The sequence below is a fragment of the Frankliniella occidentalis genome, unplaced genomic scaffold, assembly GCF_000697945.3.
Source record: "Frankliniella occidentalis isolate FOCC.00 unplaced genomic scaffold, Focc_3.1 Scaffold63, whole genome shotgun sequence".
NCBI lineage: Eukaryota > Metazoa > Arthropoda > Insecta > Thysanoptera > Thripidae > Frankliniella > Frankliniella occidentalis.
This window is the reverse complement of record NW_026267193.1, coordinates 470,137-478,526: the sequence shown is the minus strand read 5'-3', so window position 1 is coordinate 478,526 and position 8,390 is coordinate 470,137. Positions and strand designations below refer to the sequence as shown.

Genomic DNA, 8,390 nt, shown 5'->3' with positions numbered 1-8,390 from the left:
AAAAAGGGACTCAAAAAATTAAAAATACAGCTTAGCAAACCTGTACAAAAGGTATAATATTTTCCCAGATTTATTTTATAATGTTGTAAATTTGTAAATAGTATACATTCCAAAGGTACATATATGACTTCCTTATTTTTCAAGTATGCACAAAAATGACAAATGCAAAGTCTTGTAGTATTCATGGCTATTGAATCAAAATATATGACTGAATTTTTGATTATGAACCTCTTTGTTTATCCTTTTCATATTTCATTCCCACACAAAACACTTAAACTAGATACAAACCGTTAAAAAAATATCAAAATAAGTTCACACAATTGTACATAATTGTAGTTTTTGGTCTTAAATGAGGAACCTTTCATCAATAAGAGTTTTCTTGGCTAAGTTTTTCCTTCCTCCAACTTTTCTTGTAAATACAAGAGCCTGAAAAGTAAACAATTTTAGCACCTCTCAAACTTATGATTAAACTGCAAATGGTTGAGCAGCAGTGTACCTCGGCGACAAGACCAGTAATGATGGCAGCTAACAAATAATTATTGCACATGAGATCAATGAATGTGAATAACATGAGATCAAATGTGAGTAGTGTCCACTCGTTTCCATAAAAGAGAACAGCATCAAATGAATGGCCGTTATCTAGAGTAACACAAAATGACAAATCACATTAGGAAAAAAGGGAGGAAATATATTGAAATTCCATAAATAGTGTAACTTACCTATGTACAACACTCCTTTATCCTGAGTTTGCGCAAATTCCATATCAAGAACTGACTCTAAAAAAAGTTTGGATCGCACTTCATAATCAAGGTCTTTCAGAGCCTGTAAAATTTGGATTCAGTTAATAAAAGTTTTATGGAAAAAGTAGGAGAAACTATTTCCAAATTAATTGTTATTTTATAAATATTACACATATAAATTTGACTACTTAAACGCATTAAGTGAGGAGCGTTGTCATCCTCAATGTATGACTTATCAAAGGAGTTTGACCAGAAAGTTGTCAAATTGCACTCAATGTTTTCATTTTTGTATACATACATGCTCCAAAAACGCAGCAAGTAGTTTATTCATACTGTGGTATGCTTGTACACTCCTGTCAACAGTTGTACCCAAGGGCTTTCGCTGAGCAGTAATACTTGAGAGTCTTTTTGAAGATGGAGCAATCTACAAGAAACAGGTAGTTTTATAAAACTTGCACAATTGTTTCTATAAGAGTGCACAATATATTATGCATCTGACAACAAACTTACAGACAATGTAAGAGGAGCCATGACTTTTCGATAACAGGCTCTCAATTGGGAAGGTATCATCATTTGGAAGGTTTGTTGCTCAGTAGATGGTAGGAGGCCCCTGTGACCAACTAAATCATCCTCCTCTCGTTGCAGCTGCCCAAGCATGGTTTGCATGTCAGTGTCGGCAAATCCATGAACAGATCTAATAAAAAAAGACAACAGAAATAATAATAATTTAAAGTACAGATCGTTTCTGCAATTCAGGTTCAATGAAAGACTGATAAGTACACACCTCCCATGCACATAATAACCAAAATTCTCAAGGGCTAATATAAAAACGCTGACATTTGCCATAGAACATACATCTACAAAGTCTTGGATAAAATTTTTAAAAAATCTTTCATATAATCCAACTAGGAAGAGCCACTGTAAATTCATCAAATCAGTCTTTTTCTAGGTAATTAATTTCACAATAGAAAACAAAAGAAAACAAGAAGTGTACCTGCAAGACATATACACCTAAGTATACCAGAATTGCTAAAGCAAACCGACATATAAGATTTGAGGGTGAAAGTCCTGTGAAACCAGGAGACAGAAAACTGCTGTCTGGTACTGCCAAAGTCCATTTTTCCCATCCAAAAACCTGCAGTCAAATTCAGAAATTTTGGTAATGTTTGGATGGAGACATGTATGCATTTTATTGTTACAATAAGAAACCAGGACCTTGAGACACAACATTACAACAAGCAATTGTAGAGAGAGACTTGTTTTGCGAACAGTTTGGATTTCATTCCACTCATTGGCCACAAAGTACGTTCTCCAAATAGACACTTTGTGAGACTCTGGTACAGTATTATGAAGTGAAGAAGATCCATTTACTTGAGGTCGAGGAAGATTTCCACTTGCTCTAGGTCGTTCCCAATCCATGAGAAATATATCAATGGAAATTTGATGCCATATCATACAAGCCACTTCAACAAACTAAAAAGAGAAATTATGTGTAGTGGATAATTTACAAGTGGTAAAATGATGATATCAAGACCTGTTACCTTTAATGAAAAAGCTACTATAACATATGTGCTAATAAGGTATTCTTCATATGGACCTGGCAGAAGCATGTGTGGGACAGATTGGCCTTTGTAAAATAGAAATGTATGAGTTGCTGCCCCAGCAACAGTAACAAAAAATGAATCCGACAACCGTCCACATGCCAGTAAAACTAGGCGAAACAATGAGGCATGATCAACACCAACTTTTCCTGCTCTACGGGAGTATGAAAGCGTCTGAATACCAGCCCAGACAATAGATACAACTGATAAGACAATAATTGATACCTGAAAAGAAATAATCTGTGATTAGATAGGTAGGGTAATGAAAGAAAAAAAGCCTGATCAAAAAGAATTATCAGTACCTCAATAGCATGAGCCAATTTATTTTCAGATTCAAAACTGATATCGACATGAAGAGGAACCATCACATTATTTTTCAACTGTTCACCAGAAAGTTCTGCATACTCAATAATTAAAAGGGGGGGATAAACTTTACCTATATCAATTCCACTTTGAACTTTAATCCTGCAGTAAAAAATTTGTTTTGATTATATTAAAAGAAGGTAATATCTAGATAGCTGTGAGTAAAGCAAATCATGGATAAGATTCATTTCTCACCTTAGACTTAATGATTTAGCATATTGTAACACAACAGGAATTTTTGTCTCCTCAATATCTGGATTACCCTCAGAATCTGGTTTATTTCTAAGACCACTCACTGCTTCAGAAAGAAAGAAGCGCCTTACAAGTTGCCATCCTAACTTATCAGCTTCCTACAAGGTTAAGGAAAATTGAAAATGAGGTAACCACATGTTGAAGGTCTTATTTTGAAGTAAATAGATGAAAGAAGTTACCTTATTGGGATAGCGGGTACCATCCTTCAAATTTAAAACCAACACAGGTAATGCATACAAAACCGATTCACCTTTATCCCAATACTGCAAATATAACTCATAAAATGTGGCAGCCTGTCCAACAGAGAATATCATGTTTGCAGGCACAACACAATCTTGTTTAAAATGAGCACCAAATCTAATAGGCCCCCACGATCCTGAGCATAAGCTCAATAAATCCAATGTGGCCGGAGCAAGTCCTAGGAGTTGGCCGGTAGGTGCAAATTTTGCTGCAGTCAAGTTAACTATATTGTTCTGAGAAGAGGAAATTTAAATAATAATAATAAGGGTTATCTAACTTTAGAAATTGACTTACAATTACCAAATAATTATACCTTGGAAGAGCTGTCAAGGCTGTACGTAGACATTATTTTCTTCTTTGAAAGTACTGTTTGGGCATCACCATCACCATAAAAGATCCACGGTAAATGGCCTGCTTCAGATGTTGGAATGTGCTTGGCATCACGGAAAAAATTACATGGACTACCACGATAGCCATCACGAAACATTACCATTACACACATATTAGCCACAGCTTGGCAAGCAGAATGATTTTTCAACTGAAATTATCGTTAATGATAAGCTTATTTATAGAAAATTAACCTGATTAAAAAAAATTTAATGAAACCACACAGAACATACTTTACACTGATAAGCAGCAAGGCGAAGGTTGTTTCTCAGAAAAGTGGAATCAACTTTCACTCCTGAAGAGTATTCAACTGTATAAGTTGATCTGTCATCAGGAAAGTCAAGGAGATATGTCCTTGGAATGCAGTAGATTTTGTTTACTAATTCATGGGAGATAAGTGGGCACGTACAGTTTTCGAACGAAGGAATAATTGGGCATCTTGTGCATTCAGTTTTGTCCGGTGATGGAATAAAATTAGGAGCACACTGAAGGCAATAAGCAAATGAATTTAAAGTACCATTTAAGCTTCGTTCAACTAGGGAAGAAAAATAAACACATCGTTAGGGACCCAGTTTTTTCAATGTAGTCCTTGAGAGCATTTATAAAGATCATGAATACCTCTTATTTCTGATGCAGAACATGGTGAACATATCTTTGACTCATTATAATTATTATTTATTTGAAGGTTGGTAAAATTACATGGAACACAGTCCAATCCATCCAGTGTCACAATGTGATTTTCAGCACACCTCTCACAAACAGGTGTCCCAGCACCATCCCACTTCACCATCTTGTAGTGTGGTGCGCACACACAGGAAGCACCTGTTCATAGTGTAAAGAATAATTTCTATAAAATATTTGAAAATTTAATTGCAAAATTTTGTTGGGACAGTAAAGTAAGAAGGGAGTGAAAACCAACAAACATACCATCTACAGATGCCAGTCCATGCTGTTCTTCGCAGGGAATGCATTGTAGTGAAATGGTGTTGAATACCTCGTTCCGCTTACATTTCCCTGCGTCTTGTCGCGACAAAACTTCCCCGGCCGTATCAACCTGCTGAAAATTAAGTAAAACCGCCACAAAAAGTCCAAGTGCGGGAAAGTCAACCATTGTGGAATTCCGACATTATTCAAAGCAGAATGTTTACAAGTGTAGGCAACGGTCAACGCACTACCCTTACCTTTCGTTGGCGAGACTATTAACTATTGACATATTGTTAAGCTAACACATTGGTGATATATAAATATTACATACTATTCGTCTGTCCTTTTTTTGTTTCCGCATTTTTAATGCGACAAAGGCTGGGTAAGGCACTCCTGCAATGTTGGCAGCATCACGTTCCGCGCCACTTCCCCCCCCCCCCCCCTCCGAAACTACCCTGAACACCTACAAACACAAACACCTGGAAGTAAAGAGTGTGTCCGAATTCAGCCACCGACCGAGCACCGACCGGTCGGTGGTCGAGCGGTCGGTCGTCGAGCGGCCGGTCGCGAGCCGCTCCAAGCAGCTATGCCAACCGCGAACCACGAAGTCCTTTCGCTGGGGATGGTTGCGGATCGCGACTACCCCCGCGGAGGACCCGCGGAGGACCCGCGACGATCCCCCGCGTAAGACCCGCGCCCTACGATCATCCCCCGCGAAAGGATTTCGCGGTTCGCGGTTAACCCAATGTGGACAGGGTGGCATAGCTGCTTGGAGCGAGTAGCTCGCCACGGCCCGGCCACCGACCGCTCGACGACCGACCGGTCGGTGCTCGGTCGGTGGCTGAATTCGGACACACTCAAAGTCTCCTGAAGTCTCCAGCTGGAACAAAATAAACCCCACAGATCCTTAGATCCTAGCGCAGCAATAGCATGGCTTCGGTGTTGCAACCCTAACAAAAACATAATGACAGCATACCAAAGGATCAAAAAGCATATATGTCATTAAAATAATAATTTTGTATTTCTATCTTCCACGTAATACATAATATGGTCACTCCCTTTTCACATCACCAAGATCAGTCTAAATTAATTCACAAAGCCTTTTTTTTTTTTCATGAAATATTTATTATGATTAACATCATCTCTCTCTGAATGCATGACGAACATTATCAACAAATAGAGAAATTGTTTGTATGTCTATGTGTTCATTTAGCTTCTCTAGAAAGTTGTGAAAAGCCTCTCTTCCCATCATAAACTCTTTGACATTGTGAGCAGTGACTTGTCCGCGATGATCAGTGATACGATTTTGAGGAATATTGTAAGTTCTTATTTTTGCTGATCGCTCGCGATTGCCAATCTGCATTGGAAAGGAAAATGTGCTAAGAAATCTAACTAAATTATACAATGGAAAAAATTTAGAAAGCATTCAATTATTACCTGAAGTTGTCTAGTAGCACTGAGTTCGCTACTTTGCTTTTGTATTTCCATATCATACAATTTTGTTCTTATTTTCATGATAGCAATTTCTTTGTTACGGTATTGACTCTTACCCTCCTGGCACTCTGTCACCATACCTATTAATGTAAACCAAATACAAAAGACATATTAGCACTTAATTTTAATGAGTTGCATCTTTAATACTTTATTAAAAATTCAAACCTGATGGCACATGTTTTACACGGACAGCAGTCTCTGTTTTGTTGACATGCTGGCCACCTGGACCAGAAGCTTTCATTGTTTCAATTATAAGGTCTTTCTCTGATATTTGAATGTCCACCTACAACAGAGATAAAAAAAAATGCCACCATATAAATAGACGATCTGACCCAGCCACTGAGGTCAACAAGACAACGCCGTATCCCCTACCATTTAAAACTCAAACTAAGGAATCTGACTTGAATTTAAATAGTGAAAAATCTTTATAAGAAGTAAAATTATGTTTACTTTTATGCTCTATTCGGGTGTATGGCCATTCTAGCAGGAAACTTTACACCGTTGCCAGGTTGTTTTTAGCTGCTGGGTCAGCTTGTCTATGGTAAGATTAATGACTCATGCCCCTTTTTCTTATTAAAGCTTACCTCAGTTGGTTGAGGCATAACAAGAACAGCGGCTGTGCTGGTATGAATTATTCCTTTGGGTGATGTGACTGGAACTCTTTGAACTCTGTGCACCCCTATTTCATTTTGAAAGTAGTTAAAAGCACCAGAACCACTGATGAAGAATGATGCACTGCGTATTCCTCCTAATGAAAACACACAACAAATGAAAGAGCTGTTTGTCAACTTTTGATCAAATTCTTTTAAAATGAATAAAGTACCTAAATCTGATGAATCGACGGATTCAAGTAAAAAGTTCCAACTTCGAAAATTTGCATAGTTTTGATAGAGTTCCAAAAGCTCATTAGCAAACAGCATAGCCTCTTGCCCTCCTGCTCCAGATGAAATTTCCACAGCAATATCAGAATAATTTTCATGTGCATTACGGGGAACTAACAACTTAATTATCTAGATAAAAAGCAGAAATTATTCAAAAACACATAAAACACTAAGTAGAATTTATTTTGTTTGTTATCTCATTATCTTTTATTTTGTTACCTCATTGTCTAGACCACTGAGTTCCGTTTGAGATGATAACAGCTCCTCCTCTGCCAGTTCCTTCATTTCTTTATCTAACAAAACAAAAATCATTTTTTTAAATTATTTTAATACCAGAATTGATCTTGAAAGTCATAATGTGAGCTTATCTGACCTTGTTTGAGATCATTCAAAGAGCTAATATTTGCTATCACTTGTTCTCGCTGCTTCATAAGGTCTTCGACTTTGAGCTTCTTAACTGCATTCTCAGAACTTCTATCATCATTTGTAAGAAATTCCGATATATATTTCTTTATTGGGGCTTCATCAATATTGACCATTACTCTTTTATGCTCATTAAAAAAGGCAGATGGTTGTAATGGAAATACACTTCGTGATAACAGTTGTTGAGTTAATATTCTTCGTTTTTTGTGGTAAAATGAATTAACATGGATAGGTCGGAAGAACAGACCGATTATATTGAGGGGTGGTTTTTTTAGTACTATCCCACTCAACATTGCAAAAATTATTTTCCAAACTAAGAGAGAAGTAACTAAAGTGCAAAATTTTCAACCCCCTGCAAGATGAAAGCAACCTGAATTGAAGCACCTTCCTCTTATGTTCCTTAAGCCGAGTAATAGGGAGAATGGCAATCATAAGACTGCTTACCGGAAATTTCGAGTTTTTTAGTTTTAGCTCTATAGTATTTCAGAACAATTGTCAGAATATAAGCAGATGCGAAACTTAAAATAATAACTTCCCATCAAAACTTTCAAACTGCTGTCTGCTAGGAAAGTTTGGGTTATATTGTGCTTTGTGTAATTTTTCATACTGAGGCGATTTTCTCACATACACATAACAATAAAGTTAAATTGATTGTGTGGTAAGAAGAAGTCTCCCTCTGATTGTGTGGTAATAATGTACGTACATTATTTTTAAAAAATGTACCCACTTTCAAAGTTACCTCTTTTCTCGCAACATACAAGTATTCCCTTTACCTCGTTTCCACTTAACTTTTACGTTGGCGACAGTGTATTCGCATCCGGTTCAACCTGCTTGCAGTGCGCACGCGCAGCCCGGGGCTTTCCCAACCTTTTCAAAACCGGTACAAAAACCACATGCTTCTCAAAGCTTCTCAAGCTTGAGAAAAGGCTCAAGTTCTCAAGCTTTTCTCTTGACGCCTTTTCTCAAGCTTTTGAACGAAATAGTTCAAGCCACATAGAACTCTAGTGGTCTGGAGATTGTGAAAAAGATATGCTATACAAGCTTTTGAACAAAATACTTCAAGTCACATAGAACTCTAGTGGTCT

The 8,390-nt window shown here is 37.2% G+C and overlaps 2 protein-coding genes across 3 annotated transcripts; both read right to left on the bottom strand.

The window, feature by feature from the left end:
* Window positions 1-31: 31 nt before the first annotated feature.
* Window positions 32-4,941, bottom strand: LOC113211461 (meckelin). 2 transcript variants are annotated; one of them, XM_026429829.2, is made up of 16 exons: window positions 4,511-4,940; window positions 4,202-4,405; window positions 3,817-4,118; window positions 3,510-3,734; window positions 3,136-3,429; window positions 2,900-3,054; window positions 2,644-2,806; window positions 2,282-2,566; window positions 1,956-2,213; window positions 1,735-1,875; window positions 1,525-1,658; window positions 1,251-1,434; window positions 1,039-1,164; window positions 720-822; window positions 497-639; window positions 32-426 (listed from the first exon to the last, which is right to left on the bottom strand). In XM_026429829.2, exons 1-16 carry the CDS (start codon window positions 4,692-4,694, stop codon window positions 346-348), a joined length of 2,982 nt encoding a protein of 993 aa, XP_026285614.1. In that variant the 5' UTR covers window positions 4,695-4,940; the 3' UTR covers window positions 32-345. The 2 variants fall into 2 exon arrangements, 1 of the variants encoding a protein (XP_026285614.1); XR_008011212.1 differs by lacking the exons at window positions 32-426; window positions 497-639 and having other exon boundaries at window positions 935-1,164; window positions 4,511-4,941.
* Window positions 4,942-5,504: 563 nt separating this feature from the next.
* Window positions 5,505-7,916, bottom strand: LOC113211452 (peptide chain release factor 1-like, mitochondrial). The gene is made up of 8 exons (XM_026429815.2): window positions 7,750-7,916; window positions 7,256-7,657; window positions 7,102-7,175; window positions 6,825-7,011; window positions 6,586-6,749; window positions 6,167-6,284; window positions 5,945-6,081; window positions 5,505-5,864 (listed from the first exon to the last, which is right to left on the bottom strand). The coding sequence occupies exons 2-8, from the start codon at window positions 7,596-7,598 to the stop codon at window positions 5,646-5,648; spliced, it is 1,242 nt and encodes a 413-aa protein (XP_026285600.1). The 5' UTR covers window positions 7,599-7,657; window positions 7,750-7,916; the 3' UTR covers window positions 5,505-5,645.
* Window positions 7,917-8,390: the final 474 nt, after the last annotated feature.

Bases quoted from the DNA above. Each gene is read 5' to 3' on its own strand.
- LOC113211452 (XM_026429815.2), bottom strand. From the start codon at position 7,598: ATGTTGAGTGGGATAGTACTAAAAAAACCACCCCTCAATATAATCGGT. The intron at 7,176-7,255 runs GTCAGATAAGCT...TTGTTTTGTTAG, and splicing joins TTTGAATGATCTCAAACAAG to ATAAAGAAATGAAGGAACTG. The intron at 6,285-6,585 runs GTAAGCTTTAAT...TCTCTGTTGTAG, and splicing joins TTATGCCTCAACCAACTGAG to GTGGACATTCAAATATCAGA.
- LOC113211461 (XM_026429829.2), bottom strand. From the start codon at position 4,694: ATGGTTGACTTTCCCGCACTTGGACTTTTTGTGGCGGTTTTACTTAAT. The intron at 4,406-4,510 runs GTATGTTTGTTG...CACTATGAACAG, and splicing joins TGGACTGGCATCTGTAGATG to GTGCTTCCTGTGTGTGCGCA. The intron at 2,567-2,643 runs GTACTGATAATT...ATTTCTTTTCAG, and splicing joins AATTGGCTCATGCTATTGAG to GTATCAATTATTGTCTTATC.